This window comes from Theropithecus gelada, chromosome 14, assembly GCF_003255815.1.
Source record: "Theropithecus gelada isolate Dixy chromosome 14, Tgel_1.0, whole genome shotgun sequence".
Lineage (NCBI taxonomy): Eukaryota > Metazoa > Chordata > Mammalia > Primates > Cercopithecidae > Theropithecus > Theropithecus gelada.
This window is the reverse complement of record NC_037682.1, coordinates 103,484,772-103,505,641: the sequence shown is the minus strand read 5'-3', so window position 1 is coordinate 103,505,641 and position 20,870 is coordinate 103,484,772. Positions and strand designations below refer to the sequence as shown.

The 20,870-nt window shown below is 42.6% G+C and overlaps 3 protein-coding genes and 1 pseudogene across 9 annotated transcripts in view; 3 read left to right on the top strand and 1 right to left on the bottom strand.

The window, feature by feature from the left end:
- The first annotated feature begins 1,864 nt into the window (after positions 1-1,864).
- LOC112605958 lies at positions 1,865-2,453 on the top strand (annotated as a pseudogene).
- A 5,294-nt stretch (positions 2,454-7,747) lies between these two features.
- C14H11orf1 (chromosome 14 C11orf1 homolog) lies at positions 7,748-12,582 on the bottom strand. 3 transcript variants are annotated; one of them, XM_025356356.1, is made up of 4 exons: positions 12,210-12,582; positions 9,216-9,446; positions 8,612-8,678; positions 7,748-8,045 (listed from the first exon to the last, which is right to left on the bottom strand). In XM_025356356.1, exons 1-4 carry the CDS (start codon positions 12,252-12,254, stop codon positions 7,936-7,938), a joined length of 453 nt encoding a protein of 150 aa, XP_025212141.1. In that variant the 5' UTR covers positions 12,255-12,582; the 3' UTR covers positions 7,748-7,935. The 3 variants fall into 3 exon arrangements, with proteins under 3 accessions (XP_025212141.1, XP_025212140.1, XP_025212142.1); XM_025356355.1 differs by lacking the exon at positions 12,210-12,582 and adding an exon at positions 10,214-11,044; XM_025356357.1 differs by lacking the exon at positions 8,612-8,678.
- FDXACB1 (ferredoxin-fold anticodon binding domain containing 1) lies at positions 10,583-17,370 on the top strand. Of its 2 annotated transcripts, XM_025356349.1 has the most exons (5): positions 12,633-12,846; positions 13,095-13,251; positions 14,750-14,953; positions 15,109-15,267; positions 15,642-17,370. In XM_025356349.1, the coding sequence occupies exons 1-5, from the start codon at positions 12,675-12,677 to the stop codon at positions 16,822-16,824; spliced, it is 1,875 nt and encodes a 624-aa protein (XP_025212134.1). In that variant the 5' UTR covers positions 12,633-12,674; the 3' UTR covers positions 16,825-17,370. The 2 variants fall into 2 exon arrangements, with proteins under 2 accessions (XP_025212135.1, XP_025212134.1); XM_025356350.1 differs by lacking the exons at positions 12,633-12,846; positions 13,095-13,251 and adding an exon at positions 10,583-11,061.
- Positions 17,371-19,495: 2,125 nt separating this feature from the next.
- The window catches only part of ALG9 (ALG9, alpha-1,2-mannosyltransferase), a 90,775-nt gene continuing 89,400 nt past the window's right edge, over positions 19,496-20,870 (top strand). For all 4 annotated transcript variants that reach the window (XM_025356351.1, XM_025356354.1, XM_025356353.1 and 1 more), the window contains exons 1-2: positions 19,496-19,728; positions 20,720-20,858. In XM_025356351.1, the coding sequence (XP_025212136.1) occupies positions 19,598-19,728; positions 20,720-20,858 (270 nt within the window). In that variant the 5' untranslated portion in view covers positions 19,496-19,597. The remainder of the gene's footprint in view (positions 19,729-20,719; positions 20,859-20,870) is intronic.

Below are 20,870 nucleotides of genomic sequence, written 5' to 3'. Positions count from 1 at the left end.
GAGGCTCACACCTGTAATCTCAGCACTTTGGGAGGCCGAGGCTGGAGGATCACTTGAGCCCAGGGGTTCAAGACCAGCCTTGGCAGTATGACGAAACCTCGTCACTACAAAAACTACAAAAATTAGCTGAGCCTGGTGGCATGCACCTGTAGTCCCAGCTACTCGGTAGGCTGAGGTGAGAGTATTGCTTGAGTCTGGGAAGCAGAGGTTGTGGTGAGCCAAGATCGTGCCACTACACTCTAGCACTTGACCTTGTCTCAACAAATAAAAATCAAACAAACAAACAAACAAAAAAACTGAAACTCCCCCCAAAACTAAAAGTTTCAGTCTATTGCCGTTTCTTGGAAAAAAAATAAAAGGTTTTCCTTTAAGATCAGGACCAAGACAAGGATACCCACTTTTGCCACTTCTACTCAGTGTATTATTAGAAGTTCTGTTCAGAGTAATTAAGTAAGAAATAAAAGTATCCACATTGGAAAGGAAGAAGTAAAATTATCTGTTTGTAGATGACATGATCTTACATGCAGAAAACCCTAAAGATTATACACACACACACACACACCAGTAGAGCTAATATACAAATTCAGCAAAGTGGCAGGACACAAAACCAACAAACAAAAATCAGTTTCATTTCTATACACTAACAATTAATAACCTGAAATAAAGATTAAGACAACAATACTATTTACAATAACATCAAAAAGACTAAAATACTTAGGAATAAACCAATAAGGTAAAAGACTTATACACTGAAAACTGTAACGTATTGCTGAAAGAAATTAAGAAGACATAAATAAATGGAAAGACATCTGTGTTCATGAATTGGAAGACTTAATATTGTTAAGATATCAATATTAGCCATACTGATTACAGAGTCAATGCAATCCCTATCAAAATTCCAATGACTTTGCAGAAAAAAAAAAATCTGTCCTAAAATTCATATGGAATCTCAAGGGACCCTGAAAGCTGAAAACATCTTGAAAAAGAACAAAGTGGGAAGACTTAGACTTTCTGATTTCAAAACTTATTACAAAACTACAGTAATCAAAATGGTGTAATATTGGCAAAAAGGCAGAATGTAGATCAATGTAATAGAATATAGAGTCCAGAAATAAACCTTAGTGCATATGGGCTTGTGATTTCCAACAAGGGCGTCAAGATCATTCAATGGGGAAAGGACAGTCTCTCCAACAAATGGTGCTGGGAAAACTGAATATTCACTTGCAAAAGAATGAAGTTGGACCCATACCTTATACATACCTTATACTATAGATAAAAAATAATTCCAAAACTATCGAAGACCTATTTTATTTATTTATTTTTAATTAATTTTTTTTTGGGACAGAGTTTTGCTCTTGTTGCCCAGGCTGGAGTGCATGGCGTGATCTCGGCTCACTGCAACCTCTACCTCCTGAGTTCAAGCAATTCTCCTGTCTCAGCCTCCCAAGTAGCTGGGATTACAGGCATGCACCACCATGCCCGGCTAGTTTTGAATTTTTAGTAGAGACAGGTTTCACCATGTTGGCCAGGCTGGTCTTGAAATGCTGACCTCAGGTGATCCACCTACCTCGACCTCCCAAAGTGCTGGGATTACAGGCATGAGTCACTGCGCCCAGCCAAAGACCTATTTTGTAAGAACTAAAACTATAAAACTCGTAGAAGAAAATAGGGGGAAAGCTTTGTAACACTGTATTTGGCAATGGTTTCTTGGATATAACATCAGAAGCATAGGCACCACCAACAAAAAATAGATAAATTGGACTTATCAACATTAAAAACTTTTGTGCATCAAGGGACAGTATCTAGAGAGTGAAACAACATCTTCCTCTCTGGGCTCAGACGTAGTTTGCGGTGACAGGGCCAAATGCACCAAGGAAGTTGGAATGAGGTTGGGCGTGGTGGCTGACACCTGGAATCCCAGCACTTTGGGAGGCCGAGGTGGCTGGATCACTTGAGGTCAGGAGTTCGAGCCTGACCAACATGGTGAAACCCCATCTCCAATCAAAATACAAAAATTAGCCAGGCATGGTGGCACACACCTGTAGTCCCAGCTCCTGGGGAGTCTGAGGCAGGAGAATAGCTTGAGCCTGGGAGGCGGAGCTTGCAGTGAGTCAAGATTGCACCACTGCACTCCAACCTGGGCGACAGAGTGAGACTCCATCTCAGGAAAACAGAAAAAAAAAAAAAAAAAGAAAGTCGGAATAGTTGGTAAATACAGGACCCACTGTGGGGCTTCCCTCTGGAAAATGGTGAAGGAAATTGAAATCGGCCTGCACGCCAAGTACACTTGCTCTTTCTATGGCAAAACCAAGATGAAGAGATGAGCTGTGAAAATCAGGCACTGTGGTTCCTGCATGAAGACAGTAGCTGGCAGTGCGGGGACTTACAATACCACTTCGGCTGTCATGGTAAAGTCTGCCATCAGAAAACTGAAGGAATTGAAAGACCAGTAGACGCTCCTCTACTCTTTGAGACATCACTGGCCTATAATAAATGCGTTAATTTACGTTAAAAAAAAGAGAGAGAGAGAGAGAGAGAGAGTGAAACAACAATCTACACAATCAAAGAAAATATTTGCAAACCTTATATCTGATTAGAAATTAGTATCTGGAACATGTAAGGATGTATAAAGAACTCCTACAACTCAACAACAAATAAACAAACAACCCAATTCACAAGTGGGCAAGGAACTTGAATAAACATTTCTCCAAAGAAGATACATGAATAGCCAAAAAGCACAAAGAAAGATGTTCAAGGCCAAGCCTGCAATCCCAGCACTTTGGGAGGCCTAGGCGGTTGGATCACCTGAGGTCAGGAGTTTAACACCAGCCTAGCTAACATGGTGAAACCCCGTCTCTACTAAAAATACAAAAATTAACCGGGCACAGTGGTGCGCATCTGTAGTCCCAGCTACTTGGGAAGCTGAGGCAGGAGAATTGCTTGAACCCAGGAGGCAGAGGTTGCAGTGAGCCAACATGGAGCCACTGCACTCCAGCCTGGGCGACAGAGGGCAACAGAGTGAGATTCCGTCTCAAAAAAAAAAAAAAAAAAGGAACAAGAGATGTTTAATCATTAGCCATTAGGGAAAATATGAATCAAAACCACCATGGAATACCACTTTATATCCACTAACATGGCTATTATAAGATGCAAACAAAAACAAAATAAGCGTTGATGAGAATATGGAGAAATTGAAACCCTTGTGTATTACTGGTAGGAATATAAAATGGTACAGCCATCATGGAAAAGTTTGGCATTTTCAAATTGTTAAACTACAATTATCGGCCAGGCGTGGTGGCTCACACTTGTAATCCCAGCACCATGGGAGGCCGAGGTGGGCAGATCACTTGAAGTCACGAGTTCGAGATCAGCTGGCCAATATGGTGAAACTTTGTCTCTACTAAAAGGACAAAAATTGGTGAGGTGTGGTGGTATGTGCCTGTAGTCCCAGCTACCTGGGTGACTAAGGCAGGAGAATCGCTTGAACCCATGAAACAGAGGTTGCAGTGAGCCAAGATCACGCCACTGCACTCCAGCCTGGGTGACAGAGCAAGACTCTGTCTCAAATAAAAACAATCAACAACAACAACAACAACAACAAAACAAAACGAAAACATATAGAATTATGGTATGATCCAGTATTCCACTTCTGAATGTATACCTCAAAGAATTGAAAGCAGGGACACAAACAGAAACTTGTATATCAATGTTCATAACAGCATAATTCACAATAACTAAAAGATGAAAACAACCCAAGTATCCATCAACAGATAATGGAGAAGCAAACTGTGGAATATACAGGCATGCAATATTATTCAATCTTTTTTTTTTTTTTTTGAGACGGAGTCTCCTCTCTCACCAGGCTGGAGTGCAGTGGTGCAATCTCGGCTCAATGCAACCTCCTCCTCCCAGGTTCAAGTGATTCTCCTGCCTCAGCCTCCTGAGTACCTGGAATTACAGGTGAGCGCCACCACGCCCAGCTAATTTTTGTATTTTTTTTAGAAACGGGGTTTCATCATGTTGGCCAGGATGGTCTCAATCTCTTGACCTTGCAATCCACCTGCCTTGGCCTCCCAAAGTGTTGGGATTACAGGTGTGAGGCACTGTGCCCAGCCTATTCAATCTTAAAGAAGAGGAGGCTGAGGTGGGAGGATCGCTTGAACCCAGGAGTTTGACACCAGCCTGGGAAACAAAATGAGACCCTGTCCCTACTCCCTACACAAATTTGTTTTGAAAAATTAGCTGAGCATGGTGGAACGCACCTGTAGTCCAGATACTTGGGAGGCTGAGAGTGGAGGATCCCTGGAGCCCATAAGTTTGAGGTTGCAGTGAGCTATGATCACACCACTGCACTCCAACCTGGGTGACAGAGACTGTCTCAAAACAAAAAAGAAGATACATGGTATAACATAAATGAGCCTTGAAAATACTATGCTAAGTAAAATAAGCCAGACACAAAAGGACAAATATTACACAATTCTACTTAAATGAGGTACCTAGAATAGGTAAATTCATAGAGACAGAAAGTAGAATACAGGTTACCAAGAGCTGAGGGAGTGGGGGTCAGGGAATGAGCTGTTATTGTTTTATAGGTACAGAGTTTTAGTTCGGGATGATGAGAAAGTTCTGGAAATTGATAGTGGTGATGGTTGCACAACATTGTGAACATGGCACAACAGTGTGAAAATACTTAATGCCACTAAATTATACACTTAAAAATGGCTACAATGGGCCACACATGGTGGCTCATGCCTGTAATCCCAGCACTTTGGGAGGCTGAGGCAGGTGGACTGTTTGAGGTCAGGAGTCTGAGTCCAACCTGGGCAATATGGTGAAACCCTGTCTCTATGAACAACAACAAAAAGCTAAAATGGTAAATTATACGTTATGTTTATACATACACACACACACATATTTTTGAGACGGAGTCTCACTCTGTCGCCTAGGCTGGAGTGCAGTGGGTGTGATCTCGGCTCACTGCAACCTCTGCCTCCTGGGTTCAAGAGATTCTCCTGCCTCAGTCTCCGGAGTAGCTGGGATTACAGGCGCCCGCCACCACGCCCAGCTAAATTTTGTATTTTTAGTAGAGACAAACTTTCGCCACATTGGCCAGGCTGCTCTCAAACCCATGACTTCAAGTGATCCTCCAGCCTCGGCCTCCCAAAGTGCTGGGATTACAGGCGTGAGCCACTGCACCTGGCCCTGTTATGTATATTTTTCCTCAATTTTTAAAATGTGCTAGATACCTAGGAAATAGAGTAAGACATATAATATGTAAACTTAAAATACGTGCATATAGCGGGGCCTATTATGGGGAGGGGGGTGGGGGGAGAGATGGCATTGGGAGTTATACCTGATGTAAATGACGAGTTGATGGGTGCTGATGAGTTGATGGGTGCAGCACACCAACATGGCACAAGTATACATATGTAACAAACCTGCACGTTGTGCACATGTACCCTAGAAGTTAAAGTATAATTAAAAAAATGTGCCTATAAAACAATATTTATATTGTAAGAACATACAAATAAATTATTAGAATTAATGAGAACTCAAATTCTAAAACTGACCTAACGATGCAATACAGTGTCAATCAGTATCCTAACAGTGTCATTTTATGGAGCAAGCTGATTCTAAATTTTATATGGAAATGCAAAAGTTCAAACATAATAACTAATATTCTTGAAAACAAGAAGAAAGCATTTGATCTATTAGGTATTAAGATATAAAATAATAATAATGTAATAAAATCATAATTAAGATGGTGATATCAAGGCATCATAACTAAGATAATACAAGGAATGACAATTAAACTAATAGAATATAGTAGCCCAGAAACAGACCTACATGTACATAGTTTATTTACAATAAAAATGGCATTGAATAGCAGTGAAGAAATTATGGTCTTTTCAATAACTAATGGTGGGACAACTTGATAGCCATTTAGAAGAAAAAGAAACTTCCTCACTACTGAATAACAACATAAATTCCAGATCTATCATCTGGAAACTAGAGTAACAAAGGTTTGAGAGGTAATATATGGGAGATGAAAAATATCTCCTTGTTTAAGAGGACAACATATGGGCAATATCTCTCAATAATGCCCATATATTATAGTGTCTTCTTACACAGTACATAAAAAAAATAGGAAATACTGATCGGTTTAACCATATTAAAATTAAGACTGTTGTTTTCCTAAGTTTACCAAACCTAAGCTATTCACAACCCTTTTTCAGTCTCTACTAGTTCCCTACTTTGAAAGATCCATTTTAAACCAGCTGGACGCTTATCTCAAATCCTTATAAATACTTACTCTAACATCCCCCCTTTGATTCATTACCAAGACTCTGTGTCAAGTTGATGGTCTCCTTTGCTACGCTACAATAGGTTTAATGAGCTTTGTTTAGTCAACAGGATTCCTTAGTGACCTTTGTTGTGGGAGAGTGGACAACTGACAGTCCTTATCTTTTTGAGAAATATACTGAAATCTTAAAAAAAAAGTTGGTAGAGATGGGGTCTTGCTATGTTGCCCAGGCTGGTTTTGAACTACCAGCCTCAAGCTATCCTCCTGCCTCAGCCTCCCAAAGTGCTGGGATTAGAAGGTGTGAGTCACTGTGCCCAGTCAGTATATCGAGATTTTTTTTTCTTTTTTTTGAGATGGAGTTTCACTCTTGTCACACAGGCTGGAGTGTAATGGCACCATCTTAGCTCACTGCAACCTCTGCCCCTTGGGTTCAAGTGATTCTCCTGCCTCAGCCTCTCAAGTAGCTGGGATTACAGGTGCCCACCACCAAGGCTGGCTAATTTTTGTATTTTTAGAAGACAGAGTTTCATCACGTTGGCCAGGCTGGTCTTGAACTCCTGACCTCAGGTGATCCACCCACCTCAGCCTCCCAAAGTGCTGGGGTTACAGGTGTGAGCCACCGCACCCAGCCCACCAAGATTTTTATAGATTAAATTCTAAGATCTGCTCCAAAATTAATTCAATAAGATAAAGTAGAAGTAGGTAAGATTAGTCATAAATAGTTGATACTGGGTAATGATACATGGGAGTTCATTAGACTAGTCTGTCTACTTTGGTTTTATGTTTTAAATTCTCTACAATAATTTTTTAAAGTTATATTTGTTTTTGTAGTCCTCAAGAGTGGATGTTCACTAAGGTCACAGCAAAGTTGCACTATATGACTCTGATTACCTAGCTTTACCCAGAAAGCGTCTAGCCAAATCTAGCCTAAGTTATGCTGGATTCTGCAGTCTTGCTACAACGACAGAAGGAAGGGAAGGCCAGAGTGGTTGTAGACTTTAGATAAATAATTCTTTATTTTATTTATTATTATTATTTTTTGAGATAGAGTCTCGCTCTGTCGCCCAGGCTAGAGTGCGGTGGCATGATGTCAGCTCACTGCAACCTCCACCTCCCAGGTTCAAGCGATTCCCCTGCCTCAGCCTCCTGAGTAGCTGGGATTACAGGCATGAGCCACCACGCTCAGCTAATTTTTGTGTTTTTGGTAGGGGCAGTGTTTCACCATGTTGGTCAGGCTGGTCTCGAACTCCTAACCTCAAGTGATCCACTCGCCTCAGCCTCCCAAAGTGCTGGGATTACAGGCATGAGCCACTGTACTCAGCCCAAAATAATTCTTTTTAAGACCCTTCTACAACACCTCAAATGTAGAACTGAGTTGCTATACTAAATTTGATGTTTAAATCTTGGTTAAAACAACAACAAAAAAGGGATAAAGAATATTTTCTGTGTTTTTTGCTTTATTTATTCAGAGAGTGAAACTGTGCTACAGTGAGCTAAATTTTTAGCTGTGCTTAGAATGTGCTCCCTTCTTTTTACTGTGGAAAAGTGAAGTATCTTATCATTTCTTAGAAACCTGGATGCTGAAATTAGTCAATATTAAGATATTATACACATCCTGAGTGATGCCTGATTTAAGATTTTGAATAGCTATTCATGTAAGTTGACTTTTCTGTGCATTTGTATCGGGGAGGATCCAGTTCAGGTTGATGTCCTGGGAACCAGTGAGGCTCTCGCTTAAATCCTGAGGGAACCAAAAAAGGGAAGGGAAGACAAATGAAAACAGTCAACAACAAGGAGTTTTAGAAACTGATCTTGCTCCTATTTCTAGGGAATAGACAGAAGGTTCTGTTAAAATTGAAGAAAAAAACCTGTTTACTCATTCATTTAGTTATTCACCTTTTTTTTTTTTTTTTTTTTGAGACGGTGTTTCACTCTGTCACCCAGGCAGGAGTGCAGTGGCTTGATTTCTGCTCACTGAAATCTCTACCTCTCAGGTTCAAGTGATTCTCCTGCCTCAGCCTCATGAGTAGCTGGGACTACAGGCATGAGCCACCACACCCAGCTAATTTTTGTATTTTTTAAGTAGAGATGGGGTATCACCATGCTGGCCAGGCTGCTCTCGAACTCCTTACCTCAAGTGATCTGCCTGCCTCAGCCTCACAACGTGCTGGGGGTTACGCGTGTGAGCCACTGCACCCAGCCTCACTTATTCACCTATTCAGTTTACTTTTATTTGAGTTCCTTCTATGTGCCAGTCACTGAGTTGGGTTCTGAAAATGTAAGAATTAGAAAAAACAGTACACGTACTATGCGTTGAAAGTGGCATTTTGTTGTTGTAGCTTGTATCATATGTTGTTTCAAAGTAGTGTCCAAACTGCAAAGAAAAATTAACAGACTAAGAATCTGGAAGTCTACAGTTAACATCAGGAAATAAAGATCAATATGACATGAATTCTCATGGATTGTCATATTTTAGATGGACTGAGGTCTATGGTGTTAGTCTATATCCATCTAACTTTCATATCTTTTGTATGTTTGCTTGTTTAGGAGAGATTTAAGCGCAAGACTCAGATAAATGACAAGTCTAGATAGGCAAGGACCAGGGGAAAAGCTAGCCTAAGTCAGAAGACGTTATAAATTTCCATAGATGAAGAGATACAGTCCAAACAGAAGTAAGAGAAAAAGAGGACTGCCCTTCCTTTTGAAACCTTACAGATAATAAAATATTCAACTTGACAGTAAAGTGGCATAGGTGGTTCAGCTGCGGACTGATCCTCTGTCCCAAACACTTCACTGAAAACTGAGAGATCACTGCACCGGAAGTTATTACATACCTGCATTTCAAATGGCCATTGCATTTCTTTTGCCAACAAAAGGAAACAAACAAACAAAAAAGAGAAAGTTAGAGTACCTGGGAAGGCAAGGGTTTGGGCTGCATGATATTCCTCAGGTCATATCTTTCCTGGTTCCAGTTGCCCATCAGGGTATGGTTTGAATAGGCATTCTCATTTGTGGTGCATCTCCATCCATACTGGAAAAACTTGGACATATTATTCCAATCTGTCCACACTTCACCATGGCCATCTGCATTAATGATGCTGCCACAATGTGGGTTTGTGAGGAAACAGGCGAGGTTCTGTCTCTGGGAAAAGACAAGAATAGAAAAGCTTATTGCATAAACCAGAGAAGAGAAAAAGCATCCTTTCCCGCCCTTGTTTTACATAGCCAGGTAAAACATAAGCACGCTGTACTAATGATCCAAGCTTTGTTATGGTTCTGTTTCTTCCTCTCTAAGTCCTGGAACCCTTTGATCTATTCTTTCAATCAGCAACAGCGGATGACTACATGGATTAAATCCACACCCCCGCACCCCAGGCCCCGCGAAAAGACAGGAAAAACTTCAGTATTCCCAATACAATATGGAGAATTAGCTAAATTTTTAGGTAATTTTGAGATGTAGGCATTTGGGGACTAAGGGCACTGCTACAGTCAAAGAGAACAGAAAGAAGTGAGAGTTGACTAACTAGATAACACAATAAATGAGTAATAAACGATCATTTCCTTCCTGCTAGCTCAAGTGATGCCTTCACTGAAGTTAGCGCCTCTTTCCTTTTATCTCACATAAAACTTTATCTTCTTATCTTTCCCTGTATTTATAACTTTGTACCATACATTAGAGTTCTTTAAGTCTGTATTATATCTCCTATACTGAGCTGTATGCCCCTTAAGGACAGGATCTGTTTTATTCATTATTGTACCCTGTCCTTCTGCCTATTCTCCCAATCAATCTGGTTTGCATATACCAGAAGATCAATGTCTGATTTCATTTTTTTTGTAAGGTAAAAGCTCAATCTTTCTTTTTTCCCCAAAATGTGAGTCTGACCCCCTGGCTTAGGAACAAGGTGATACCTTTCCTGAAGATGAGTAACTTGATGCTGAGTAGGTTGAGCCGTTTGAAGATTTATGAGAGTGACAGAAATTTTTACTTGGCTGTTCCATGTTCTTTAAAGATGCAGACAAACCTGACGTTCCCAGTTCTCCAAGCAAAGAAAGATTCACCCAGATTACCATGGGCAAGTGGCCATGATTTGGAAATCACCACCCACTTGCCTTTCCACAGGCAGAAACAAAGCCAATAACGCATCATTGAAGGATGACATCCCAGGTAACTACCCTCATACCATCTGCCTTTGTGAAGACAGGTGCATGCACTGATGTTACCAAACAACATGATGACCAGAGTAGCTGGTCCCATGAAGTCCAACGGGCCTGGTATTCATACTGGAGATCTAGGTGTAACTCTCTCTGGGGCTGGAATGACAGACATCCCATCCACTCAGTTGTTCAAGCCAGAAGCCTGGGGCTTATCTTTGACTCTGACTTGTCTTTAATATTCATCCAGTCACTAGGTCTTGTTGATTTTTGAATCAGACCACTACCCTCCATTCCCAATGCCAAATTTCAATTCAAATCACTGTCAGCTTTGTCTCCATTATTGCAGCTGCCTCTTGTCTTATCCTGCCATCAGCCTTGTTGCTCTCCAAACCTTTCACCACAGGATAGCAGAATTTTTCAAAATGAAAGTATAATTGTATCATCTTCTCATTTAAAATCTTTCAGTGGTTTTCAACTATTTTCAGAGTAAGGTTCAGCCTGTTAAAATGGCTTACAACAGAACAGAGAACCAAATACAGCATGTTCTTGTTACCAGAAGGGGTCCTGATCCAGACCCCAAGAGACACAAGAAAGAACTTAAGGTGAGTCTATAAAGCATAAGGAAGTTTATTAAGAAAGTAAAGGAATAAAGAATGGCTACTCCATATGCAGAGCAGCCCTGAGGGCAGCCGGTTGCCCATTTTTAAGATTGTTGATTATACGCTAAACAAGGAGTGGATTAATTCACACCTCCCCTTTTTAGACCATATAGGGTAACTTCCTGACGTTTCCATGGCATTTTTAAACTGGCATGGCACTGGTGGGAGTGCAGCAGTGAGGATGAACAGAGGTCAATCTCATCGCCATCTTGGTTTTGGTGGATTGTAGCTGGCTTCTTTACCTGTTTTATCAGCAAGGTGTTTATGACCTGTATCTTGTGCTGAGTATCTCATCCTGTGACTAAGAATGCCTTAACTTACTGGGAACGCAGCCCAGGTCTTAGCCTTATTTACCTAGCCCCTATTCAAGATGGAGTTGCTCTGTTATAAATACCTCTGACAATCTCACTTATAAGTGGGACCTAAACATGGAAACAACAGATGCTGCAGATTACTAACTAGAGTGGGGAGGGGGGTGGTGTGGGTTGAAAAACTATTAGGTGCCATATACCCATATAACAAACCTGCAACCTACCTGGGTGCAATATATCCATGTAACAAACTTGTATATGTACCCCCATATATAAAGAAAAGTTGATTTTTTTTTTAAAAGGCTTACAACGCTCCCTGTGACCTGGCCCCTGCCTAACTCTTCAGTCTCATGTTTTACTCTCCCTCCAAATGTGTTTCAGCCCAATTCAACTATTCTGTTTCTCCATCAAGCTTTTGCATATATTGCTCTTTCTGCCTCTTTACGCCTCTTAACCCAGTTAGGATGTACTTTTACCCTCTTAGCTTTCAACTCGGGTTCACTTCATCCAAGGACTCTGACCCACTTCGCCCAAAAACTTGGTAACGTTCTCCTTCTGTGTGCTCCCATTGCACACTGAATCACTCCACGCATAGCACACACCCTGCCATATCAGAGTTGCCTCTTTTGCTCTGTGCATTCCCCACCAGACTGCAGGCTCATTGAAATCATAGGCCACATCTTGTTCATCCATATATCGTAACCACTCTCACAGTGGCCTGGCACGCAATAGACCTCAATAATCTTTCTTGAATGAATAGAATATAGGAGATTTAAGCACCTGGAGGAGAAATTTTGAGCAGCAGAGACACTGGGAGGCAGCCATTTCGGACGAGGTGAAAAAAGTTTCAAAACCTTCTGCGTCAAGAGCATGCGAGACACAGTCCAATCTCTCCTTGGCCTCAGCCCCGCCCCGTTTCTTTCACTCAGAACTCGCCTCACCCCTGTGACTGCTTGTGACCTCATGCAGGTGTGATGAAGTCGCTCAAGGCCATGCTTGGGCTAAAGGCACTATGATCTTCCCGAGGGGCTGAAAGGGCGAGGGGACAGGAAAGTGGGCGTCTTGCTTTTGCATTCATAGTTATTATCCTCCCAACGAGTCGGTGCACCCGTTCGTCTAAACAACAGGGCGCCAAGGGTGCCTCATCAACTAGCGACGAGTGAAGAGGGGGCGGGCAGAGATCCGCGAAGGAAGTGACGTAAAACGAGCGCCACAGAGAACACGAGCCGGGAGTCCGTGGAGGCCATGGCCCCTCGGCGCCTCCTGTTGGTTGGGGAGGGGAATTTCTCCTTCGCCGCCGCTCTGAGCGAAACCCTGGATCAGAACACTCGTCTTACCGCCACCTGCCTCCAGCGCCCGGCCGAGTTGACCCGGGATCCAGTGGCCCGGGAGAATCTGCGGTACCTGCGCGAGCGAGGTAGCGAGCCCGCCCCTCTGCGAAGCCCCGCCCAGCGGCTGGCGCGTCCCAAAGTGGAAAGGGTGGGGGCGTGGGGATGTAACCCACGTGGAGACTGTTCTTGATCGTCCCACGGATATTCACATAAAGCCGGCTTTGTGCCCAGACTTGGGCTGGTCTGCACGGTGTAAGTTAGGAAGAGTTTTTCTGTTCCATGTCTTAAGGCGTCCTCCTATCTCTATTTTGCGCCCCTAAACTATCTTTGCCAGGTATTGATGTACGTTTCGGTGTGGACTGCACCCAGCTGACAGATGTCTTTGAACTGCACGACAGAGAATTTAATCAAATTTATTTCAACTTTCCGCATTGTGGACGCAAAGCTGGCATAGCTAAGAACAGGGAACTGCTTGCCAAGTTTTTCCAAAGGTGAGGAAAGGAGTGCCCTCACAAGGAAAATGTTTAAGATGTCCATAACATAGTTACTGTACCCAAACATAAGGCACACGTGCAAGCTACTATATGTTTAGAAGAGAATATAAAACCTCAAAGGAACCCCCAATTTAGTTGGAAAAATATATATAAATCCTAAATGCTAAATGAAAGTACAAATAGTGTACTCTTGGGTGTGTAAAAGAGGATCATTTATTTTTGACAGTGCAAAATAATGAGAGCCATATAGTCTAATGGCTAAGAACGTTCACTTAGAAGCCGGACTGCCTGGATTCAAATCCCAGCGCACCACTTAACAGTTGTTATTTTTTTATTTTTATTTTTTTTGAGACAGAGTCTCACCCTGTCGCCCAGGCGGGAGTGCAGTGGCGCGATCTCGGCTCACTGCAAGCTCCGCCCCCATTCTCCTGCCTTAGCCTCCCAAGTAGCTGGCAGTGTAGCCGCCCGCCACCACGCCCGGCTAATTTTTTGTATTTTTAGTAGAGACGGGGTTTTACCGTGGTAGCCAGGATGCTCTAGATCTCCTGACCTCGTGATCCGCTCTCCTCGGCCTCCCAAAGTGCTGGGATTACAGACATGAGCCACCACGCCTGGCCAACAGTTGTTATTTTAAGCAAGCTTACTGAATCTTTACATGCTTCCGTGTTCTCAAGTGTAAACTAGGGATATTAATAGTAACTAATTGGGCCAGGCGCGGTGGCTCACGCCTGTAATCCCAGCAGTTTGGGAGGCCGAGGTGAGCAGATCACCTGAGGTCAGGAGATCGAGACCATCCTGGCTACCACGGTGAAACCCGTCTCCACTAAAAATACAAAAAATTAGCCAGGTATGGCGGCATGCGCCTGTAATCACGGCTAGTTGGGAGGCTGAGGCAGGAGAATCACTTGAACTTGTGAAGTGGAGGTTGCAGTGAGCTGAGATTGTGCCACTGCACTCCACCCTGGGCAACAGAGCAAGACTCCATCTCAAAAAAAAAAGTAACAGCCTCATGAAATTATTGTGAACTGAAAACAATGCTCTACATGATTATACCACAAGTCATGATACTATTGCAGGTGTCCGAGGGGGCACAGCTGTCAATAAACTTTTGACAGAGGCAGTATTTTAAACTAGTATTTGAATTTCAGGAGGGCAATGAAAAGAACTTTCTAAATGGGAAGAAACAGCCTAAGCAGTGAATCATATATAGAAACTGTGCAGATATTGACCTTTCTGTGACATATGCATGAACAACACAAATGCAAAGCAGACCCTGGTCAACCAATAGTATCAGTTAGTGGGTTGAACATTTAATTTACATTTGTATTTACTTCCAGCTACTTTCTTTGCATTTTTTGAGGTCTAATAGATTTTTGCACATAGGTATGATTGGATTTTAATTATTTCACAGGCAAACCATGTGTATGTTGCCAACTCCTGTGGTAATTTCCACTTGTTTATGATAATTAGTTAGTGTTTCTTTTCTCCCTATTAGCTGTGCAGACGTTCTTGCAGAGGAAGGAGAAGTCCACGTGGCATTATGTAGAGGACAAGGTGGAACTCCTGCAGATAAGCCCCAGAGAGAATGGCACAACAGTTGGCAAGTGGTTGCCATGGCAGCCCTGGGGGGACTCATTTTAAGTGATGTATATCCATTCAGCTGTAAGGCTGTGCCAGGGTACAAGTGCACTGGATATAGGTAGGTAATAGCATAGGTCTAAGCCTTCTGCTTTTTCATCTCTCTCACTAATGATAACAAAATCTCATAGACCCTGCCAATTAACTGATTCAGTCTGTAAAAATACTTGCTTATTTTAATAATGACAGATTTCATATTGGTGTCTATTTTGCCAGGAGTCAAGATAAGTCCTTTCATGTAGAAGGTGCTTTGAACCATGTCTTCACCAGGAGCTTACCTTTCGAAGTTTCTCAACCTAGAATCTTCAGGATCAAAGTGGGTAACCAGTGGTTTTCCTTTCCAGAACCAGAAGCACTTGTAGGAAAGTTGAACAGGTAACCAGTTATTTTGCTGGAAATCACTTCCATCTCCAGTTGTATCCTGTTTGTCTTGATGGCAACCATATATTGAATGGATGGTACATAAATTGTTAGTGATGTGGGTGCTATGTTTATTTGTCAGCCTGGCCTCCTTAAGCGTCTCTAGAATTAAAAATGGTCACATTTTCTGATATATTGCAGGGATGGTGGCTGTCAGAGTTCTGAAATACACCTGTTTCTCCTTATGGTAGATGATTTCTTTGTTTCCTTTCAAGATCAATTTAAGGGTAATTCTTTTCTGTCCAGCTATTTGTATTTTTAATTCTAGCTACATTATAATTATTTACTATCTTAAGTTAGAAAAGTTATTTTTGTATATGTTTAAACAGGGGTTTCCTGGAAGCACCTTCATGTCATCCTATCAAAACCATAAATGAGAAACTCATTGCTGAATTAGGCAAAGCTTTCCCTCTAAAAAGGCTGAAGTGTTCCTTCCCTTTGCTGCCACAGGAAGATGCCAGTGTTCTTCCTTTCTGGAATTGTGACTTTCTATCAGCTGCTTTTTGGATTAGTCTCCATGAGGATAACTCAAATTCTGAGTCCCTGACTGGTGGGACATCACAAGATGTGGAAGACTTTCTAGTGTCATTTTCAGAACTTAGCCTTCCCAAGAATCCTGGAAGAGACGGTAAAGAAGAAGCTTGTGAAGGAACCTATGGCCAGGCCAAGGTCTGCCTTAGACCTTCTCTCCTAGTGCATGTTCAGGATGTCATTGAAGTACCAGACTTCCTCTCAGGTTCTCTGCACATCCTCAGTGGACCTGTCTTTCAGAAGTGCCACATTCTGCCTTTCACAATGCCAGCATTTCATGAGACTTTATTTATCCTTGGGTTTAACCAAAATCTGAAGGATGGCTGTCTTCAATCACTGCTGGATCATCTGAAGGGCATTCTAGATAGCCTGCTAACCCAGACATTGCTGGAGAGCTCTAAGCTGAGCAGTTTAGTCGAATTTGTCCTTCAATCAAATGGAAAGGATTATATGATTCATGTGAAGACTCACAATTTTAGGTCAGATTGTACTGAGGATCTAATTATTGGGTCTGTTACCACATCTGCCACTAGTGTTATACATAAAGACCAGTGTTTTGTGTTTGTGTCTATGAACTTGGACTTACTAGCCATGCTTGTCTGGTGTATCTCTGACTGGAGAATGTTGTGGACTTTTGATAACCGTTTCCTGAAAAATTTTGTCCCTGGGAAAATAGAACCCTTCAAAAGTCATTCTCTGTATCCTCCATGTTATGTGCATGATATTAGTTTTTGGATAGATGAGAAGAAAGGATTTGATGAACTAGAGTTTCACACTGTGGCCCGAGCGGTGTCCCAGGACACTGTTATATCCATACAGTTTCTTAGCCGTTTTCAACATCCAGAGACTCAACAGGTCAGTCTCTGCTATAGATTGACCTACCAGACCTGTGACAAGGCCCTCACCCAGCAGCAAGTAGCATCAATGCAGTCCCAGTTTAGGAAGGAGATTCAACAACGCCTATATGTTATACCTCGGTAGTTTAGTAAATCCTTTTTTGCAGTGTGATCCTTCATTGCGGGGGATGTGGAGGAAAATAACCAACTTGTAACCAGTAGTCCTTTCTGGATTTTTTTTTTGTAAAATCTTTCACTTTGTGACCATAGCTACTGTTTGTTGATCTTTTTTTTTTTTTTTTGAGACAGAGTCTTGCTGTGTCGCCCAGGCGGGAGTGTAGTGGCAGTGGCGCGATCTCGGCTCACTACAGGCTCCACCTCCTGGGTTCATGCCATTCTCCTGCCTCAGCCTCCTGAGTAGCTGGGACTATAGGCGCCCGCCACCACGCTGGCTAATTTTTTTGTTGTTGTTGTATTTTTAGTAGAGAAGGGGTTTCACCATGTTAGCCAGGATGGTCTCGATCTCTTGGCCTCGTGATCCGCCCACCTCGGCCTCCCAAAGTGCTGGGATTATAGGTGTGAGCCACCGTGCCCGGCCTACTGTTGGTTGATCTTAAAAGATACCTTGACTCTATCACTGAAACTTACAGATTATAATGTGATTGGTGACATTTGGAGTTGTGTAATATTTTGGTCCTGAGAAGTGACTAAAACAATAAACAAAACAGCATATTGTACTTTATTTTTATTTTTATTTTTTTTTGAGAGGGAGTCTCGCACTGTCGCCCAGGCTGGAGTGCAGTGGCCGGATCTCAGCTCACTGCAAGCTCCGCCTCCCAGGTTTACGCCATTCTCCTGCCTCAGCCTCCCTATAGCTGGGACTACAGGCGCCCACCACCTCGCCCGGCTATTTTTTTTTTTGTATTTTTTTAGTAGAGACGGGGTTTCACTGTGTTAGCCAGGATGGTCTCGATCTCCTGACCTCGTGATCCGCCCGTCTCGGCCTCCCAAAGTGCTGGGATTACAGGCTTGAGCCACCGCGCCCGGCCAGCATATTGTACTTTAGATGCTCTATTGCTGAAGAGGCAGTAGAACTTAGGTGTCTCATCAAATATAAGTATGTTTTCCACACTGTCAATTACTCTTCCCTTAACTTTGTTGTATCATTTCATTAAATCACCTTATGAGAGTAGTTTTTGGAGTCAGACTAACATGTATTAGCTTGGTAAGTTGCAAATATTCCACATTAGTTTTGGTATTATTATTATCATCATCAACATTTTAATTCTGTGGTTGAAAGCCGTAGAACTAATAAAGTGCCAGATTTAGGGTTAACATTTGGGTCTGTTTGACTCTAAAGCCCATGTTCTTTCTGCCACTTTCTGTTACTTCTTCCCTAGTCTTTAACAGTAATTCAACTGTGATTAAACTTTGCCTCTCTAGATTTTGGGGCCTTCTATTTAAGTATCTCTAAGGGACACTGGAAAATTAACTTAGCCTAGGATTCTGCAGAATGCAGTATTCTAATGTGAAGTAATGTGTGTTCCTGTTAATAGTTAGACTCCACATTTGGGATTATATTCTGTGAGGGACATGACTGTCTTATTTATTCTTGGAGAAAAGCATTTGGGAAGGCAAGAATGGAAGAACAGAGACAAATTAGGAGGTTATTGCAGTAATGGAAACGAGATAATGATGACCTGGACCAAGGTGGTAAAATGTTGGGTTGGATAATATTTGGAAGGACTTGCTGATGAATTAAACGTTCGTGTGTGGGTGAGAGAGGTTTGGGGTTAGAGAAATAAAGGGATTAAGTAGGACTCCTAGGTTTTTGACCTGAATACTTACAAGACTGGAAGTGTCATTAACTGGGATAGAAACACTGCCATAGGAGTAAGTTTGGGGAGTGGGATAAAGAATCAAAGGATCTCTTATGAATGCATCTATTGCTGAGCTCTCCACATAGACTATTTTGCTAATTGATGGCAGGTAATGTGATTTATCCCTTTCTTCTATCGTCAATAGTGCTTGGTACGTGGATGAGGTAGTGTTTGAGCTGGATCTTAAAAAAGGTTAGGAATGTGAAGGGAGAATTGTTAGTCAAGTAGGGTGTGCATTTCAGGCAGAGGACATCCATGAACAGAGATATAGATAAGGGAGCATTTGGGGGCACTTTCTAGGCTAGTTAGCTGGAATGTAAAGTGTGCATAGGAAAGTAGTGGGTTTCTACTACTAAGTAGGTTTGTACTAAGGTTTGTACTTAGGTTTGTACTAAGTTTAAAAAGGATAAAATACGTAAAACGCCTACCACAATGCCGTAGTAGCGATGACAGTGATGGACGTTTGGTTCAGTTTGCCGCACAGAATTTCATCAGTCTACATTCTGCCATTACCGGTTTGTCTCTCTGAAGCAGTTTTTAGCTACAGGCTGTCTCTGACACTCTCACCAAAATACAAAGAAGGCAAAGTGTTAAAAATGACATTTTAAGGACCTTTAGTAGATAGCTGCGCTATGATATTTAACTGAATGCTTCACATCTTACTATGTAGATTCCTTTAATCACTTTCTGTTTTTTCATTTAAATAGGAGAGCTGAGAGGTTTTTTTTTTTTTTTTTTTTTTTTTTGAGAATGGAGAATGCTGAAAAGTGACGGAAAATAGGGTTGGAGGGAGGTAGGAATGGCCAGAATTAGAAGCAGGTGGATGGGACAGCCCTGATGAAGAAACTCAAGGCTCAGGTTCTATTTCTTCGCTACTCGGCGATCTGCCCCAATTGGCCCAGTAACACTATAATTTAGTCTTTTCTGCGCATGTCAAGATCTTTTGTCCCTCGGCGGACACCGTTTGCCAGCCAAAGCTATGTCGCGCTCACCGACTTCATAGGGTTCCGAATTCTGTCTTTTTTCCCCAAGCTTGCCATGGCTAGTCGAGGGGCTCGGCAGCGCCTGAAGGGCAGCGGGGGCAGCAGTGGGGATACGGCCCCCGCTGCGGACAAGCTGCGGGAGCTGCTGGGCAGCCGAGAGGCGGGCGGCGCGGAGCACAGGACCGAGTACGTGTGCGGCGCGGCAGGGGCGTGGCCGGCCGGCCGGCCGGCGGCGCGGTTCGGGGCTGCCCCCGGGAGGGTCTTAGCAGTGGCGCGCGGGGCTCCGACAGGCCTGGCCTCCCCGCCGGAGGCCTGAGCTCCCTCTTCAGCTAGGTCATATTGCTCTTCCTGGGCGGGTCAGCATTCAGTCTTCGCCGACGTTAGATCCCTCCACTACGGGTTCCGCTCTCTTGTAAAACCGCCTTGGAGTGCGGATCTGTGATGCTCTCGGGCCAGGCCTAGAGTGGGCATAGCTTCTGTGGGAGATGTTGATAGGATCAAAGAGTATACCTTTTACGGTTATTCCTCACAGCTCCTTTTATTCTGCCTCAAGTCCCGACCCTTTACTGGGCCCATCCAACCCACCACCACCTCTTCCCAAACCCGGGAGGCTGCAGGTTAGAACTGCATTAAGGGAGCTGTCAACATATGGAATTGGAGTAGGCTATGTACCTAGCATCTAGATTTCTATCTGAACATCAGGGTGAATGAATAAAGCCATGAAAAGCAATGACCTTGTTAAGAAAAGAAAGAAAAGGAGAATGACAGGTTTGTGGCCTTCAAATGAGTGATTAGCTGACTTGGGATAAATGGAGTGTCATAAATGCATTGAGCTAAAGTGTATGAGTTAATTTATGCCTTAAAAGCAGGAAGTGAGATTAAAGTCAATTCTTCAGAAGGCCGAGGCAGGAGGATTACTTGAGCTGAGGAGTTTAAGTCCAGCCTGAGCAACATAGCAAGACCCTATCATAAAATTTTTTTCTTAAAAATCTGAATTCTTTATTCATTTTACTGAGAGAGAACAACTAGCCATTCACCTTTTTAGGTGAATAACTTAAGTGCTTTGATGTCTCTTGTTCTTTTTGTCCTTTCTTTCTAGATTTAGGTCTTCTGATTAGCAGGTCCTTCCTGACATGCTTTTTTTTTTTTTTTTTTTTTTTTTTTTGCTTTTGAGCAGGTTATCTGGGAACAAAGCAGGACAAGTCTGGGCACCTGAAGGATCTACTGCTTTCAAGTGTCTGCTTTCAGCAAGGTTATGTGCTGCTCTCCTGAGCAACATCTCTGACTGTGATGAAACATTCAACTATTGGGAGCCAGTAGGTGATTTC